The 19,633-nt window shown below is 37.7% G+C and overlaps 4 protein-coding genes and 1 long non-coding RNA gene across 5 annotated transcripts in view; 4 read left to right on the forward strand and 1 right to left on the reverse strand.

The window, feature by feature from the left end:
* The window catches only part of LOC126366962 (uncharacterized), a 58,259-nt gene that overhangs the window by 37,216 nt on the left and 1,410 nt on the right, over nucleotides 1–19,633 (reverse strand). The window contains exons 3-5 of the mRNA XM_050010306.1: nucleotides 17,928–18,146; nucleotides 17,481–17,891; nucleotides 13,576–13,584 (exon numbers count right to left, since the gene is read on the reverse strand). Coding sequence (XP_049866263.1) covers nucleotides 13,576–13,584; nucleotides 17,481–17,891; nucleotides 17,928–18,146 — 639 coding nt within the window. The remainder of the gene's footprint in view (nucleotides 1–13,575; nucleotides 13,585–17,480; nucleotides 17,892–17,927; nucleotides 18,147–19,633) is intronic.
* LOC126367137 (uncharacterized) lies at nucleotides 548–1,505 on the forward strand. The gene is made up of 2 exons (XR_007566435.1): nucleotides 548–897; nucleotides 969–1,505. It is a non-coding gene; the product is annotated as an uncharacterized LOC126367137 (long non-coding RNA).
* Nucleotides 8,393–9,175, forward strand: LOC126367102 (cuticle protein 7-like). The gene is made up of 2 exons (XM_050010507.1): nucleotides 8,393–8,410; nucleotides 8,588–9,175. Exons 1-2 carry the CDS (start codon nucleotides 8,399–8,401, stop codon nucleotides 9,173–9,175), a joined length of 600 nt encoding a protein of 199 aa, XP_049866464.1. The 5' UTR covers nucleotides 8,393–8,398.
* Nucleotides 11,366–12,082, forward strand: LOC126366902 (cuticle protein 7-like). The gene is made up of 2 exons (XM_050010244.1): nucleotides 11,366–11,385; nucleotides 11,486–12,082. Exons 1-2 carry the CDS (start codon nucleotides 11,374–11,376, stop codon nucleotides 12,080–12,082), a joined length of 609 nt encoding a protein of 202 aa, XP_049866201.1. The 5' UTR covers nucleotides 11,366–11,373.
* On the forward strand, nucleotides 14,604–15,328 carry LOC126366903 (cuticle protein 7-like). Its single transcript, XM_050010245.1, has 2 exons — nucleotides 14,604–14,615; nucleotides 14,701–15,328. Exons 1-2 carry the CDS (start codon nucleotides 14,604–14,606, stop codon nucleotides 15,325–15,327), a joined length of 639 nt encoding a protein of 212 aa, XP_049866202.1. The 3' UTR covers nucleotide 15,328.

A 19,633-nucleotide genomic window follows, 5' to 3' on the forward strand; every position in this document is an offset into this window, starting at 1 on the left:
GCAGGAATAAAGTTTGAAAATTGTATCTGCCGTCCCAACTGTCGTACGTCGCCGCAAATTGTCGTACTGGTTTTCAACTAACTGAAAAATAGTTTCCTTGTAGTTGCAATTGTTTAACCCGATACTGGTGTGACAAAAAACTCCTTCCTTATTTTCATTATTAATGTGATAATTAAGTATATTTGCTCTTACCTAAATAAATATTTTTTAGTATCAGAAATATCGTCATCAAACGATTACTACAAATGAGACATACAGACAAAACACGCTTATAATCAGGCTGAACCACAATTACCACATCGTGGCCATATTAGATTTCGAAATTTTAATATGAAGATGATGGATAGAAATGGAGACAGTATATTGAGCCATCTTCCGTATGACGATGGAGAGGAACCACTACTACTACTTTCTATTACTACTACTTCAAACAGTCAACTTACATGACGTGCGCTTGCAACTGAGCCATTTTTTGCTTTTTTTACTCGAAGTCCAGCAAAGAAGTTTTAAAAAGGTTGAAAAAGCATGACGTTGGAATAAGTTGTAACACGTTTTTTTTTACACTTCCCACTTGGCTGTATGGCATACAGGTGTGTGCCTACGCGCCGGGAAAAAGTTATGTTCGTTTGACATTTCGTTTACGCGATGACGATGGCAAATTAGTCCCGTCGCGATTATTTCTTTAAAGTGGTGTATAAGCCACATATATTATGATGAAAGGATGGTGAAGTCTTCTGGTGAGTGTTTAGATGGTTATTATCGTGGAACGTTGGCAATTATGAGCTTCATATGTTCATGACAATGACCTAACCTCACGTTCTTTCTTTCAGTATAAAAACAATGGTTTAGTCCATCGACTAGGGGGAATGCTGTTATAATATCGTCCCACGTGATGTGGTGAGTGTTTTTACCTATAATTCCGCGTCGTAACGGGGTTGACAGAGCTGTAACATGTCATTTTGTTACAGGGGTCAAAGTCCACCGGCAGAGTCCAGTGTTAAAGTTCTACTAGAATGATCAACTGTAAAGACTAACTTCAAAAATCAACTTCAAGATCTTCCTTCAGGGTCTAGCTCCCCAGCCATGACTACCATTTGTGTTCATTATCTACTTTTGCCGTCAGGGTCAATTCCTGCTGCGGTCATTAATGTACATAATTCCAGTTTGGTGTTAAAGTCTCTGGATACCATCTAGATATCTCTTCTTCATGATTAATTTAACTTATTATGGATAGTGCCATTCTCTCAATGTGTTATTCAACTAATACATGGAGTATTTATCCTCAATACATACTCCATGCCTTTTGTCAGGACCTGCCGTCCTGACACTTTACTTTTCCTCATAGGGATAATACCTAGTTGTTTAGGAATAATACTAAGTTAAGATACCATGTTATAGTACTAGATTTATTTCTTAATTTACCTTAGGATGTTTTGTAACCGACTGACTTCATATCATTTTATTTTGAAATTGTTGAATCAATTATACTATTGTTAAAAGTGAAATCTTTATTATTTCCAATACCTTGGCTTTGTTTGCAATAGGAGGGAATCTTCTTTACGGCGCCCAACATTTTAATCTTATTCTCCCCCTATTCTCTGAGTTAGGTGCCTATTTCCACGCCCTGGGAAACTAATATCTCATTTTAAGACGACATCTATAAGGCGTCCACATTGTAAAGTCTTACAGTGGCGCCCAACGTGGGGCGCCAGAGAGACCAAGCAATCTAGTTTTTTGTTTTAAATGTGGTAAGAAAGGGGTAAAGACTCCTCTTTGCCCAAATTGTAATCCTCATTCTAATTCAAAAAACTAGATTGCTTGGTCTCTCTGGGATCTGAATCCTGCAGGGAGGCGATATTTAATCCTAATTCTAAAGACTTTCGCCCTTATTTAACGGTTAAAGTCTATGGTATTAAAATTTCTGGTCTACTCGACTGTGGAGCCGCTTGTTCTATTTTAGGAAACAATGCTCATAAATTCTTTAAAAATCTTGGTATCCCATTGTGTAATTTAAAGTCCCCTGTATTTTTGAAAGTGGCGAGTGGTCACGAATACATTTGCCAATTTTACATGGATATTCCTATTGAATATAACAATGAGGTTAAGCTCATTCAATTTTACATTCAACCCGAAATTAAACTTCCATTACATTTCGGAATTAATTTCTGGAAATCATTTAATTTAGCCCCAGAAGTTCTGGCGTGTCTACCTGCAATAGAGCCTGTCGATTTATACAATGTAGCAAGTGTCAAAGAAAATGGCTTGCGCAATTTAGATTCTCTTTCTGATTTTCAAAAACAAGAAATTGTTAACGTTAAACAACTTTTCTCAAATATTGATTCAGAGTTAGTCGGCCTTGGTCGTACTCATTTAATAGAACATGTTATAGAAACAGGCGATGCGAAACCCATAAAACAAAAATATTATCGTATTAGTCCTGAAAAACTTAAACTTCTAGACGGTGAGTTAAACCGAATGCTCCAACATGATATTGTTGAACCATCTTTCTCTCCTTGGAATTCTCCAGTAACCATGGTACCTAAAGCCAATGGTGATATTCGTCTGTGTTTAGATAGTAGAAGGTTAAATTCAGTGTCAAAACCTGATGCCTATCCATTGCCATATATTAATTATATTATGGACAATCTTCGCGATGCTAAATACTTAACTTCTCTTGACTTGAGTGCTGCGTATCATCAGATTCCTCTCTCTACTTCTTCGAAAGAGAAAACTGCTTTCACGGTTCCTGGCCGTGGGCTATTTCATTACAAGGTCATGTGTTTTGGTCTTGTAGGAGCCTCAGCTACTATGCAAAGGCTAATGGATAATCTTTTCTCCTCTCAATTTGATAACAAAGTGTTTTGTTTCATTGACGACATCATTATCTGTACCAGTTCTTTTGAAGAACACGTGAAAATTCTAAAAGCGGTTTATGAAAAACTAAGATTCGCTAATCTCACTATTAACATGAAAAAGTCATTTTTCTGCCGATCTGAACTTAAATATCTCGGTTTCGTAGTTGATCGATATGGTCTTAGGACCGATCCCTCTAAAGTGGATGTTATTGCGAATTTTCCAACGCCCACTGACGCGAAGTCAGTTAAACGTTTCTTGGGAATGGCGGGTTGGTACCGTCGTTTTATCCAAAATTTCTCTCATGTTGCTAGACCTTTGTCTCGACTTACTAGTAAGAAGGTACCTTTCACATGGTCTCCGGAAGCTGAAAAAGCTTTCACCCAACTTAAATCTGCTCTTATCTCGTCACCTATTCTACAATGTCCTGATTTCTCTCAGCCATTTTACATCCATACGGATGCTTCCTCGTTTGCTATTGGTGCTGTTTTAACTCAAAGGGTCGATGGTATTGATCACCCTATCGCTTATTGTAGCAGAATATTAAACGCCCAAGAAATCAATTACTCAGCGACAGAAAGAGAACTGCTAGCTGTGATTTATTCTCTGGAGTTATACCGTCCTTATGTTGAGGGTAGCAAATGTTATATTATAACCGATCATGCCTCGTTGCAATGGTTTCAGAATCTTAGAAATCCGAGTGGTCGTCTAAATAGATGGGCATGTCGTTTGAGTCAGTTCGATTTTGATATAATTCACAGGAAAGGTAAAGAACATGTGATACCTGATGCTTTGTCTAGAATCAAGATTGGCTCAATTGAAATTGATCCCTACACTATTTCTGATCCTTGGTATATTAAAGTCTTTAACGGTTGTACTAAAGATCCTCGTCGTTATCCTAATTTCTCGGTAGTAAATGGTAAACTCTGTCGTTTATCTAAAAATAAATATCATCTTATTTCCCAACACGATTGGAAAATCGTAGTTCCCCGGGAAAAATATGTAGAAGTTCTTCGAAAATATCATGATGAGCCTTCTTCCGGTCATTTCGGTGTGGCTAAGACCCACAAGAAAATTTCTTCCATATATTTCTGGCCTTCTTTATTTAAAGATGTAAAATCATATGTTGACAATTGTGAGGTATGTCGTTCATACAAGCCGGTCAATACTGCTAGGCCTGGTCTGATGGGTAACCCCCGTCAAGTTACTAAACCTTGGGAGGCTATATCATGCGATATATTAGGTCCTTTCCCTTCATCTTATTCTCGCAATCAATACTTATTCGTGGTCTCTGATTATTTCAGTAAGTATGTTCTTTTATTCCCTTTGCGTAGTGCAACTTCTAAGGCCATTGTGAAATGTCTTGAAAAACATGTTTTTCTAGTCCATGGCGTATGTCGTATCCTGTATACCGACAACGGTCCTCAATTCACTTCTAAAGAATTTAGAGATTCTTTAACTTCATTCGGAGTACCTCATATATTCTATAATCCTCGATACCATCCCCAGTGTAATCAAACTGAACGCGTGAATCGTGATATAGTTCGTGCCATTGCTTCCCTCGTGCGTTCTGATCATCGTAAATGGGATCAGAACATTCAGGAAATCCAGTGTGCGCTCAATACTTCGGTCCACGAAAGTACAAAATATACTGCCTTTTATCTAAATCATGGTAGAGAAATGGTCATCGATGGTGCTACTTATACAAAAGATTCTTCACCTTGTGATGGGTCTACCATAGTAGTAGATACCCAAACTTTTGCTTCTCGGTTGCCTCGTATGGCTGAAGTCTTCAAGAAAGTTGAATGTCACCTTAAAAAGGCATATCAACACAATGTAAAATATTATAATCTTAGGAAGCGTCCTTTGGAATTGCGGGAAGGTCAAATTATTTATAAAAGATGTTTTCCTTTGTCCAGCGCTCCCAAGCACTTTTCTGCTAAACTAGCCCCTAAGTTTGAAAAATGTGTAGTACATAAAAAGCTAGGTAATGTAGTTTATTCATTGAAAACCTTAGAAGGTAAACCTTTGGGTTCCTTCCACATTAAAGATCTTGTTGTTCGAGGTCCTAGTGAAGAAGTTTAGGTCTTCTCTCACTTTCAAGGTTGTGTTCAAGGACATTACCTGTTAAGTGGTCATCCCTATAGGAAGGTGATCCATTTGATGAGGTTTCCCTCGTTCGAGTAATATCCGTAGGCCTTGTTTATGCATTTGGTGTGTGTTTGATTACCACCCAAATGACGCCAAGGATATTCACTCTTATAAAAATCAAATAGATTAAGTTTTTTAAGTACTTAAGTAGTTTTTACTTGGTATAAGTTTAGTGTCATGGCCATGACTAAGTAAAACGTAGGCATAAGGTTTAATCTGTTATTTTAAATTTAAAAGTTAGGTAGGTTTTCCTTTAACTTGACCATATTCAAGATGTTTGTATGTTTATGTAAGGTTAAGCAGTGTTAGATTTAATTCTTTGAGTTGTCGTCTGACACCACCAGGGTGTTTCTTTGATTTGTTTCAAACATATGTTGCCTATGTGCAATATGTTTTCTTGGGAGAATCCCAAATTTTAACTCAAGTAAGCACAAGGCTAGTGCGGAATGTACTAATCCTTTTCCCCTTGGGCTACATGAGATGTGCTTTCAAGTTAGATACATGGTGATCATGTTTGTTTCTTTCCATTCTTTTACCTTGGTAAGGTAAATGTACGTTCATAACAAGTTAACTCATCAGGAGTCGCTTGTTATTTCTCTTTCGTTACTAGAGTGTAGCGAAAAATTTTATTTAAAAATTTAAAATTTTTAAATAAAATTTTTCTTCCTCAACTAAAACGGAACTGTAACACGTTTTTTTTTACACTTCCCACTTGGCTGTATGGCATACAGGTGTGTGCCTACGCGCCGGGAAAAAGTTATGTTCGTTTGACATTTCGTTTACGCGATGACGATGGCAAATTAGTCCCGTCGCGATTATTTCTTTAAAGTGGTGTATAAGCCACATATATTATGATGAAAGGATGGTGAAGTCTTCTGGTGAGTGTTTAGATGGTTATTATCGTGGAACGTTGGCAATTATGAGCTTCATATGTTCATGACAATGACCTAACCTCACGTTCTTTCTTTCAGTATAAAAACAATGGTTTAGTCCATCGACTAGGGGGAATGCTGTTATAATATCGTCCCACGTGATGTGGTGAGTGTTTTTACCTATAATTCCGCGTCGTAACGGGGTTGACAGAGCTGTAACATGTCATTTTGTTACAGGGGTCAAAGTCCACCGGCAGAGTCCAGTGTTAAAGTTCTACTAGAATGATCAACTGTAAAGACTAACTTCAAAAATCAACTTCAAGATCTTCCTTCAGGGTCTAGCTCCCCAGCCATGACTACCATTTGTGTTCATTATCTACTTTTGCCGTCAGGGTCAATTCCTGCTGCGGTCATTAATGTACATAATTCCAGTTTGGTGTTAAAGTCTCTGGATACCATCTAGATATCTCTTCTTCATGATTAATTTAACTTATTATGGATAGTGCCATTCTCTCAATGTGTTATTCAACTAATACATGGAGTATTTATCCTCAATACATACTCCATGCCTTTTGTCAGGACCTGCCGTCCTGACACTTTACTTTTCCTCATAGGGATAATACCTAGTTGTTTAGGAATAATACTAAGTTAAGATACCATGTTATAGTACTAGATTTATTTCTTAATTTACCTTAGGATGTTTTGTAACCGACTGACTTCATATCATTTTATTTTGAAATTGTTGAATCAATTATACTATTGTTAAAAGTGAAATCTTTATTATTTCCAATACCTTGGCTTTGTTTGCAATAGGAGGGAATCTTCTTTACGGCGCCCAACATTTTAATCTTATTCTCCCCCTATTCTCTGAGTTAGGTGCCTATTTCCACGCCCTGGGAAACTAATATCTCATTTTAAGACGACATCTATAAGGCGTCCACATTGTAAAGTCTTACAAAGTTTGTGTAGACAACACTACTTTTTAATATAGAAAAAATTAAAAAATGAACTGTACAAAGTAGAAAAATTTATGTATGATAACTTTAGTTGTTACCTATGTTTATCTATGATCGTCATTGTTGGACTGGAATGAAATTTGAAATCACGGGCATCTAAGAAAGTAGAGTAAAAATTCTGCTATCACGTAATGACTTAATGATGGGGCGTAGGCTGGTAGGTAACGTAACATGACATAAGCTCACGACTGTATTCCCGATGGGGCTGGTCAAACGAACAACCATCGCAAGATGAACACCAAATTGCATGATGTTTTTATTTGTGTGTTTATGTCCTGTGTATATGTCGTTGTACAATAAAGTATTATTGATTGATTGATTGATCGATGAACTAAGTACCTATGCTTCACAGAGCTTTCTGTAAGACCAACGTGATAGACGGTGAGCCGTATCGCCATTTATATAATGGTTGAGCCAACGGTGTTAATGAAAATTGCACTTAAGATGTACTAATGACTCATTGATGCAAATCCTTTATTGAAGTTTGAGCCGGCGCTCCCCATTTGATACACAGGACGGCAGTGAATATTATATATTATAAATACCTCTATGAGCTGGTATGGTAACCTGTCGCCACCTTTCTACATTAATTATAATAAGAGTACCATTATCCTCGCTTCACGGTGATGATTTCGTATGTCAATATAGATTGTTATTATTTATTTTATTTTTGGTTATTATTGGTTTATGGTTGGTAATATTATGAAATTAGTTGACAACTACGTAAATCGTCCAATAATACACAAAAGAATGTCGTTTCTTCTAGAACTTGAAGTATATGGGTCACTTTCAATTTGGCACGTACTATACCTATTATGCCACTGCTCGCGACGTACAAAATATTTAAGTTATGATGTATTCAAAATTTAAAAAAGATTGGCTCTAAAGTCCGATATTCATTTGTTAAAAATTGCCACGCAATATTACATACTTTTCACCTACTTACAGAAATATTGTTTTGCGTGACTAACGTACATCGTATAGTCACGGGTTTGAAACCTGTCTCCGGCTTTAAATCACTGAATACGTCTTGAGATTTCATTCCTGTATGAACCATACACAATTAATATTACTTAGCTCGCCCCTATTACATACCTGGCGAGGAGTGGGTGTGTATACTGTACGTACACCTCTGTCTACTTCGTCAGAGATACAGGCGTGATGATTAATTATATTGTTATGTTATAAATGTTATGATGTGTTTATGTAACAAAAAAATCTGCATTGGGATGATTTTTATAAAATACCTATGTAATGTAGATTAATTTATATATTATATTAAATTACGTAAATTAAATGAATCAGAAACTAGTTTTTGGGTGCACGCTCTGGTTAACGAACGTTTGACCTGTAACTGTACTGTTAAGTAGCAAGGTCGCATCATACATAATCTAGTTTGGCAGCTTCCACTACTTTATTACCGGGGCATATCAGACCAATAAGTATATAAACTAGGTCCCAGCGTGTATTATTATCATTTACTGACTAATTACGCTAGCAACCAACATGTTCTCTAAAGTAAGCATTCATAACATAATATATAAATTGAATTATAAAATTAATTATAATAATTAATTATTCATAATAAATTATATTATAATTAATTAATTATTAATTATATAATGTGAAATAAATATTTTTATTGAAATAAATTTAATAAAGTAAATATTATATAAAATCTTAAATTACTTTCAGATTGTAGCCCTCTGCGCATTGGTGGCGGTGTCCCAGGCCGGCCTCCTGTCCGAGCCGCACTACCACTCCGCCGTCTCCTCCCAGAGCATCGTGCGTCACGATGAGGGACAGGCCACCAAGTTGGCTTACCAAGCCGCCCCTGTCGCCTACCATGCCGCCCCTGCCGTCTCTTACCACGCCGCTCCCGCTGCTGTGACCTACCACGCCGCTCCCGTCGCTAAGGTCGCCGTCGCCGCCCCCATCGCCTACCATGCCCCCGCCCCCGTCGCCTACCACGCCGCTCCGGTCGCTAAGGTCCTCGCTCAACCCGAGGAATATGCCCACCCCAAATACGAGTACTCTTACTCCGTTGCTGATCACCACACCGGTGACGACAAGTCGCAGCATGAGATCCGCGACGGTGATGTTGTGAAGGGCTCCTACTCCTTCCACGAGGCTGATGGCTCCATCAGGACTGTGGAGTACACCGCTGATGATCACAACGGTTTCAACGCGGTTGTGCACAACACCGCCCCCAAAGCCGTGGTCGTGAAGGCCGCCCCCGTGGTCCTCAAGGCCGCCGCCCCCGCGCTTTCGTATTACCACTAAGATTTTAGTCTGATAAATGAATGTACGACCAAATGACTGTTGACTAATTTATTTATTGCAATATACGAATAAGTTTGATAAAATTGAATATTTTTCTACATTGTACCCTATTATCATTTATTTATTCATAACATATATATTTTTTCATAACATACTTATCATCATATTATTATGATACCATTCCTTACTTGGAAAATTATTAGATGAACCACTTCCTCCTGTAACAATATGTTGATTGACAATTAGTTGATGTAATTTAATAGGGTTTCCATCTAGTAAAATCAGTTACATTTACTTAACGTCAAAACACGAAATTACTACGGAATTTGTATGAAAAAGCAACCTGTGACTACATAGAATAATATTATTACATTTTTCTGAATAAAGACATATATAAAGACATATTATTACACTTTTAAAATTCATAAATAAGTTTAAATATAAAAATGAATATGGTTTTTGTCACCTTTACATCTGCCTTTATTTCGAATTTCATGATTTATATTTGACCTAGGATATTACCCAATTGTGAGCTACGATGGCATGTCTACTACAAAAAAATTCTTTGATGAAAGTAATGTAGCGCAAGTTGGCTATTGTTCTAGCTAGCGTGTATTATGTTCATCATATTGGAGTGGAGTAGCGTTGCCAGTTTTTTTTGCTGCCGATGTTGTATTATAGAACATACATACATACATAAACTCACGCCTATTTCCCACCGGGGTAAGCAGAGACTATAGAATTCCATTTGCTTCGATCCTGTCACACTTCTATAGAACATTTTAAGGAAAAAGTAAGAGTTCGTAAAGAAGAGTTAAGTATGTGATAAAAACGTAATATAATAGCATACATAGGACCCTATCACACTATGACACCGTAGCGGCGCCACAGCGGTTGCGCTACCAACAACATGTAGTCGTATAAAGGATATCTTCCCACACGTGAAAGGATATCTTCTTCGTGGGAAGCAATTACTTCGCAGGTCATGTTTCCCAAAAAAATATGGATAGAGTTGTCTAAAACCTACGTGATAAAAACCTATTTTACTAAGTTTCTCTGCTCGGGTCCACAATTAGTAAAAAAAATAACGTAATGGCAGAAACTATATAAAAATAATATTGCTTGACATTTGGATCAGATTTGTTCTTAATGATGTATATAAGTACGGTCACGAGCAATAATATGTATACTTACACTTTGGTACCATGTCACATTAACTTCTTTGACAAATTGAACTGTAAGTCTCAGTAAATGTCAAATATGTTAGTGCGACAGAGTTCTAAAGTGGGTACATTATATTGCTCATGACTGTACGTATTGTTTCTCTTTATTTTGAACAGAATAATAATGGTTGGAAGATGTTATGTGTCAGGGTGTAGCAATAAGATATCACCTCAAAAATAAAGAAAAAACTTACATTTGACTGAAGTCTGTGGAAAAAGAAGGTTAAACGAAGAAGATTTTGGACAGCGCCATCTATATTTTTATTAGGGAACGTGGCCTGGAAGTATCTCATTACATGAAAGCAAATTAGGTCAATACGAGTTCTAATAATGTCGAATATCTTTACGTTCTGAGGTCTATAAAAACCATTAATCAGCACCACTTTAATACATGTTCAACAATTGGGACTGTGTCTGGACTGGACAGTGTGGAATATTAGATTTTATGTCATCAAATCTAGCTAAATAATCCCTCTACTGAGCTCTCAGGAACAATCCTGTGACATAATTATGTAGGAATTTTATGTTATAATGAATGTGTTGCTTACATATCGGTTTCCTTCGTGTTTTGTTTAGGCTTTCATATAAAACGGACTATACGTAATTTTAGGCCAGTGCAAATACTAGCTTTCCTCTGACAATAATGTGACCTAAAATGAGTGTATCGTGAAATGAAAAGAAAAGGGATAATATAATAATATATAGTATTTGCTCAGTAGTCGAAGGATATTATTAGCTTAATTGTAAATGAATATGATACAAAAAGTTTAAATAATTAAATATTCGTACTTGATGCTAATCAAATTATTTGAAAACCAGTGTTCGGCGTACTGCTTGACTAACTGACTTGTAACTGTATTCACACAGGGTCACAATCATACGTCATAAGCCAGTTTGGCAGCTTCCATTACTATATAAAAGTCGATATGAGCTTATATTGTTATCATTTACTGATTGATCACTCGAACAACCAACATGTTTTCCAAAGTAAGTTTGCAAAATATAATGCATAGAAGATAAAGTGACTAAAAAAAGTTCTTCTAAAATATATATATTATATATATAACAAACATTTACTTATTTCCAGATTGTAGCTCTCTGCGCATTCGTGGCGGTGTCCCAGGGGGGACTCCTGCCCGAGCCCCACTACCAGTCAGCCGTGTCTTCCCAGAGCATTGTGCGTCACGATGAGGGTCAGGCTACCAAGTTGGCCTACCAAGCCGCCCCTGTCGCCTACCATGCCGCCCCTGCCGTCTCTTACCACGCCGCTCCTGCTGCTGTGACCTACCACGCCGCTCCCGTCGCTAAGGTCGCCGTTGCCGCCCCCATCGCCTACCACGCCCCTGCCCCCGTCGCCTACCACGCCGCTCCCATCACTAAGGTCCTCGCTCAGCCCGAGGAATACGCCCACCCCAAATACGAGTACTCTTACTCCGTTGCTGACCACCACACCGGTGACGACAAGTCGCAGCACGAGATCCGCGACGGTGATGTTGTGAAGGGCTCCTACTCCTTCCATGAGGCTGACGGTTCCATCAGAACTGTGGAGTACACCGCTGATGACCACAATGGCTTCAACGCGGTCGTGCACAACACTGCCCCCAAGGCTGCCCCCGTGGTAGTCAAGGCTGCCCCCCTGGTCCTCAAGGCCGCTGCTCCCGTCCTCTCCTACTACCACCACTAAATGTTGTATCGTGATAATGTAAAACCAAAATGTCTGTAAAATAATGTTATTTATTGCAATATACGAATAAGTTCGATAAAGTTACTTTTTCCTTAATATCCCTTACTTTATGTTATTCTCAATTATATATATTTTTTTAAATAAGACCTATGTCTTTATTTATTTTCAAGAATATAACAATTGCGATTGATGCTTGACATAATGTTACCTACATATTATTTTTCATGAGATATAGTACCTAAATACCTATTCAAGGACATTTTGAAGATTGGTGATGCAAGAAAAATACTTTTAATATTAACCAGTAACTTTTAGAATCATTATTTTAATATCAAAGGTGTGTTTAACATTTTGAATTATTCTTGGTAACGAATTAACCTACGAATTCTGCAAAGGCTGTAACCGTATATTCACTGCGAATATGAAATGTAACTTTACTTGTTTTTTCTATTACAAGTCGAAATATAGGCAATATCACTAAAGCAGTCTACTGAGTAGGAAATTGTTATACAAACATTACAAATGTATACATTCATAATAAGATTCATGAAGTTTTGGCTAATTTTTCTGTGCGGTTACTCAATGACTAATAATCTTATAATATAAAGGTATGTTAAATAAATGTAAGTTGAGAAACCTCCTCTACAAAGTCGGTTTATTAACCGACTTACCTTACGTTTACCTTTAGTAAGGAGTATCTATTTATAGCTGCATTTTATTTCTCAGGTGAACTTACGTGCGTAATCAGTATGGACTGAAGAGATGGCACGATTTCCGTTCATATCAGCTATAGAAGGTTTAAAAGAATTGTAGCGTTGACAGTTACATGTACAGCTCAAAACACAATTTTAATCACGCTACATCACCCATTGACTACGCTTCCAAACATTGGCTTTTGTTGTGATAAATTCATCCAGTATGTTTTCCAACTGTGTACGAGTGCTGTTGTTTTTTTTTTTATTTAGGCGTTTCATTTAATTTGTTTTTTTTTTTCACCAAATATATTTTTCAAGCGGAGAACAAAAATGTGTTGTCGACTCTCACTGTGATGTAGTGTTACAGTGTTAGACTCACGATCTGAAGATCCGGGTTCGTTTCCCAGTAGAGAAATTGGTGAAATCATTTTATGAGACTGTCCTTTATTTGGGTAAGACATCTAATTGTCCGAAAAAGTAAAATGATTCCATGATTCGGTTGGCACGTGAAGCCATCAGCCGGGGTTTTAGTCGTAAATACGCAGTAGAGCAGTGTGGTGGAGTATGCGCCATACCCCGATTAATTGAGGGAAGGTATGTGCTCGGCCGCGATTCGTATTTGGCTGCTTATGTACTCGTATATTTATGTTATTTTTATGAAAATTGAAAATAAATATAAAAAAGGAAAACAATTGTAATATTTTTTTACATAATGCTATTTACTAAATTAAAGATTAGGAGATGGTTAATCTAAATAAATAACGTATTCTGCAGTAGGTCGTAGAAAAAGAAAATGACATGAAACGCCTAAATAAAGAAAGAAAACTATGGAACTAATTACGTTCTTGCCGCAGATGGAGGGTGAAGAAGAGAAACTAGAATTACTTAGAATGCAATTATATATTATTTAAAATCTACACTATAAAGACCTAGACCTAACTAACCTAGGTGTGAATGAGTCCGAAGTTAGGACTACACTCAATTTTACTTAAAAACTATTTCACATTGTGGCTAATTCGGCCCCGGTACCGGTTACATAACAAACTCGCCAACATTTGGTTATCATACTGGGTGAATTTACTACTACAAAAGCTTAACGCTGGAAACTGATCTAGATTATCTGTGTGAGAATACTTAGTAGTCACCGAAGCCCAAGAAAAGCGAGGCGAAGTGTGTGTATTTACTTACTCTATCTTGCGATGGGTGTTACGTATCTCTGACTAATGACTACCTAAATTGTTGGGAATACTTATACTTATAACCTGTAGAGTAAAATAAATAAATCATTTTATAAATGCTTGAATTTGGTTACAATTGTTTGGAACTCTCCTGAGGCCCGTTAAGTTTTTTATTGCATATAAAATATTAATTAGTAATACATAGAAACAATTATAAGTACTGTACAATTTGGAAAAAAAAAAAACAAAAAAAAACGAACGGTTCGACGCGATTTGTTACGTTATCTTGGCCACCTCTATTTTTACCTACTATTTACTTAAACGTAATTAAAAATAAAAAGTGAACTTATCTCGTGTTGTTTTATAAATTAACAGTAAACTTTTAAGTTTTATATAATTTTGATTCAGGGTGAAAGCTATTAAGTTTGTCGCGAAATATAAAATTAGCATTGAACTGGTTTTTGGACGCTCCGAATTTAAAAAAAATGTTTGACCCGTAGCTGTAGGCAAGAGTGGCAAGGTCGTGCAAAAGCTAGTTTGGCAGCTTCCACTACCTACTTAATATCGAGTCATACCACACTCCAGTATATAAACTAGACCTTAACTGGCATTGTTATCATTAACTGATTGATCACTCAACCAGACAACATGTTCTCTAAAGTAAGTCTAGTCAGACATTTCCTCTTAACTGAAAAAAAATAATAGTCATGATACAAAAAATAACAAACACATGTCTTTATTGCAGATTGTAACACTCTGCGCTCTGGTAGCGGTGTCCCAGGCGGGACTTCTGACTGAGCCGCACTACCAGTCCGCCGTCTCCTCGCAGAGCATCGTGCGCCATGATGAGGGTCAGGCCACTAAGCTTGCCTACCAAGCAGCCCCCGCCGTCTCTTACCATGCTGCCCCCGCTGCAGTGACCTACCAAGCTGCCCCTGCCGTCTCTTACCACGCCGCCCCCGCTGCCGTGACCTACCACGCAGCCCCCGTCGCTAAGGTCGCCGTTGCCGCCCCTATCGCCTACCACGCCCCTGCCCCCGTCGCCTACCACGCCGCTCCGGTCGCTAAGGTCCTCGCTCAACCCGAGGAATATGCCCACCCCAAATACGAGTATTCTTACTCCGTTGCTGACCACCACACCGGTGACGACAAGTCGCAGCACGAGATCCGCGACGGTGATGTGGTGAAGGGCTCCTACTCTTTCCACGAGGCTGATGGCTCCATTAGGACTGTGGAGTACACCGCCGATGATCACAACGGCTTCAACGCGGTTGTGCACAACACCGCCCCCAAGGCCGCCCCCGTAGTCGTCAAGGCCGCCCCCGTGGTCCTCAAGGCCGCCGCCCCCGTCCTCTCCTACTACCACCACTAAGTGTTGTGTCTTGATAATGTTAAACCAAAATGACTGTTGAATAATTTTATTTATTGCAATATACGAATAAGTTCGATTAAAACTTTTTTGTTTTACTATTCTTTGTGCCAAGTATAATTATTAATTACTTTATACCTTCATTGGTGTTAATAAAATAATAGTATTCATATAAAGGTATGAGTAAGTACTTATTTAAATAACGAGGTAATTCATACATGTTTTGATTGGAAATATCTGAGTTATTGTTGGCTGGGTTGAATTTAGAATACGTTTTTTCTGTGGGTATTCTTTACGAAACCTCAAGCATGTTCTACTTATTAAAGGCTTAGATTGTAGTAAATACTTGTAGCTATGAGACGATTAGTGATGGTTTAGTACGGTTCACAAAACTGAAAAACGTGTGCATAGACTGACATCCATGCAAACATAATCCCAGAATTAATGTTTATCACAAGATCAATTATTTTTTTAGAAACATTTATTTACTTAATGGTTCCCATCTAAGTATTATAGATATGTCTTACTATAGAAACATATTTTACATTAAGGGATATGTCCAACAAGTTAAACTACGAGCAACGTACGTCCTGTGACAATTTTTAGTTTTATGTGGAAATATTATTACTATTTTAGAACAAATAAGATCGATTTGGTTAATTTGCCAAATCTTGGTGACGTCATCAGAAAAATCCGTCCCGTAATGTCACTACGTGGTCACTATAATATAGCTCTCTGTGATAGCTGATATGATGGAGAACACCCACAAGTTTAAATTCTTATGTCTATATAGACGAAAAATTTAAAAAAATACTGCGTTAACCTTCGGTTATATATAAAAAAATATATTTTTATTGATGCGATGCGCGGCTTTGTGTGACAGTTTTCCGATGTTGTGCTTGTACTAGGTACTAGGGCCGCTCCTATTAAATACTCAAAACTGGGAGGTTTCGCATTCTAAATTAAATCTGATAATTACCAATGTTGTGGTAGTACGGAGCTTGTCTGATGATAAGGGTTGTGGAATGTGGTTAAGAAACTCTTCATTAAAATGAAATCCTTTAAAGTTTGGGTTCGTTTGAGCTATCTTGATGAGCCGTTAGGCCTTAGGTGGTTGGTTTTCTGGGTCTAGCGATAGAGCCAAAAGGTATTCGTTATATTTTTTTTTTTTTTTTTTGACGTGACTTATTGTAGATTTGCCGCAGATGGCATTAACTACTTGGCCGGAATTAACTACTTGGCCGGAATTAACTACTTGGCCGGAAGTATTCGTTATAGGATCTACCGAGCGAAACAATAAACGTATTCCTTTTGAGTATACTTATGCTGATTTGAATCTTGATTAGTAATCTGGTGTTAGAAGGAAGTGACACGCATGTCTATGTGGTCGACCTAGTCCTAAAATAAAGCAAGGCGATCGACCACATACGGTGTATTATGGTATTTGGAGGTGATTGGTAATATACGATATTGCATGGTGGTATATGGTTATGATGGTGAATAATGGTGTATTGTGGTGCAAGATGGTACACGGTGGTGTTTGGTGTTGTATGGTGTAGTATAGAGCACATCTATTTCAACTCCAAAGGCAGTCGGTTCAGATTTTGAAATCTACCTTGGCTCGAATTTATTTCAGAGTATTGAGGATGGTAGACTTATACCATGAAAGGAAAACATTGCAATTATTTTAAAAATTGTGGTCGTTTAACGCGCAGTGACTCCGGTTGATTGAGTAATTATTTTTAATTATTATTAAACTGAAAAGAAATATGAAAACAAAAGTTCAAAAGAGGCATATGATGAGATATACCGTCATCTATTAATAACATAAACTGATTTCAGTTGATTTAAAAATCCATAATCATTTTCAAAATGTGTATCTTAAGTTTCTATGGTGGTTTATTTCGTGCAATTTCTTCTTACAGTCAAACCATAAAGAAAATCACTAGGCATTATAGAACGCTATAAGTATAAATATTATAAAAGAGGATAAGAAAAATAATTGTTGCAACAGTAAATGAAAAATGGTAATATGGAGCTAATTTGTATATTTTAATAAATAATAAAATAATTTTAATCGTGCTAGTAATCATACTCGTAAACTAATATATTTAGTGATGGTAGTAGGAGAGGGCAGGGGCGGCAGCCTTAAGGACCACGGGGGCGGCCTTGACAACCACGGGAGCGGCGGTGGGGGCGGTGTTGTGCACGACCGCGTTGAAGCCGTTGTGGGCATCGGCGGTGTAGTCCACAGTCCTGATGGAGCCATCAGCTTCGTGGAAGGAGTAAGAGCCCTTCACGACATCACCGTCGCGGATCTCGTGCTGCGACTTGTCGTCACCGGTGTGGTGGTCAGCAACGGAGTAAGAGTACTCGTATTTGGGGTGAGCGTATTCCTCGGGTTGAGCGAGGACCTTAGTGACGGGAGCGGCGTGGTAGGCGACGGGGGCAGGGGCGTGGTAGGCGATGGGGGCGGCGACGGCGACCTTAGCGACGGGAGTGGCGTGGTAGGTCACGGCAGCAGGGGCGGCGTGGTAAGAGACGGCGGGGGCAGCTTGGTAAGCGATCTTGGCGACAGGGGCGGCGTGGTAAGTCACGGCAGCGGGAGCGGCTTGATACGCCACGGCGGGAGCAGCGTGGTATGCGACGGGGGCGGCTTGGTAGGCCAGCTTGGCGACGGGCGCAGCAGCGATCAGCTTAGTGGCGTGGCCCTCATCGTGACGCACGATGCTTTGGGAGGAGACGGCGGACTGGTAGTGCGGCTCGGGCAGGAGTCCCGCCTGGGACACCGCCACGAATGCACAGAGAGCTACAATCTGTAAAAATATTTCACAATATTATAGCAAATAAATGAAAAGTAAAACAATTAAGTACAAAACATTTTGTTTTTACTATTTAAATGTTTAGTAAATATTTAGTGACTTACTTTGGAGAACATGATTGTCTTGGAATGATCAAATTGTTTGTGATGACAAAACTCTTGAGCTCTAGTTTTTATACTCGAATGTCGACAGGGCCTACTAAAGTAACGCAAGTTGTCAGACGAGCTTTTGGCAATATTTGACCTTGCCATGGGTCAGTTATTCGATTTGCGAATCCATTCACAGAAAGACATCAAGTTCAAATAACATACTTTCAACTTAATTATTATTATTATTTAACAGATTTTAATTATTTACTGTGGTACTGTATTTGAATTAATAATATCTGTAAGCCTTTCTTTTGTTTTATTGATTGTATTTATTACCTTATGAGATTTTGACTTGGATTTTTGCTTGTCATTTCTTCTCTTTAGCCACATTTTATTTAAGTATAAAGAAAATAATGTCGATCTTTGATAATAACGTCTTTAAATTTTTGATTTTATTTTTAGTCAGCGATGTTTTTTGTTGTCCATGTTCATTGTGTTTCTGGGAAGTATCATATACTTAATGCTTGTCTTTTCGTGTGGGTCCTTTCTATCTTATAAGGAAAGTATAATCTTTTTATTATAGCGTTACTTAAAAAAGATATATTAATTTAATCTCCTCGTTTAAAAAGCATTTGGGTCATTTCAAATTTCAAGTCAAACTTGATTATTGTCCTACTTATTATCGTAGTAAGTAATAAGTGCCAAATAAGTGCTAGACTTAGAAAATACTGTCTTACGTGTCCGCGTAACGTTGAGCTTTTGATTTCCAGTTAGTTCGATTAACTAATTGGACTAAAGACTTAAATATTTTCTTAGATAATGTAGTCCCTCTACCACGAGTTTTAAGTAACCTTTTTAAGAAATAATTTAAGTGCTTAGAAATCATGAGAGGATGAATTACAAAAGTTACTGATATACATGCAATTAAGGGAATTAAGTTATATGACTAGACACATTGTATGGAAAATAATTAAACTAGAAAAATAATTATACTTACTCACATACGTACTTACCAACACCTACTCATGTTTAATTTCTAAAATTCTGATGATTTGATCTTAAACATGAACTGAGAAGAATATTATAACTAAAACAAACCTTAGAACAATGGTGTTTAGACGAAGAATTCATCATAATAAGTACTTCGATCGAAAATATAAATAATCTCAAATCACAATGAAATGTTTTATTTACTTCCATATTACAATGGTTGTATTGTAATACTTATCATTCATCTTGTCATCTTATTTAATCTCTTATTTGAATGACGGAGGCATTTCCTGTCGGATTATAATTATTTTGTTAATTCTTACTGATTGTATCTCTTAGGGAGCATCCCGACGACGCGATGGGATATTGTGTGATATCGCACAGACATGAAGCCGAACGAAGAAAATA

Source organism: Pectinophora gossypiella, chromosome 5 (genome assembly GCF_024362695.1).
Source record: "Pectinophora gossypiella chromosome 5, ilPecGoss1.1, whole genome shotgun sequence".
Taxonomy (NCBI): Eukaryota; Metazoa; Arthropoda; class Insecta; order Lepidoptera; family Gelechiidae; genus Pectinophora; species Pectinophora gossypiella.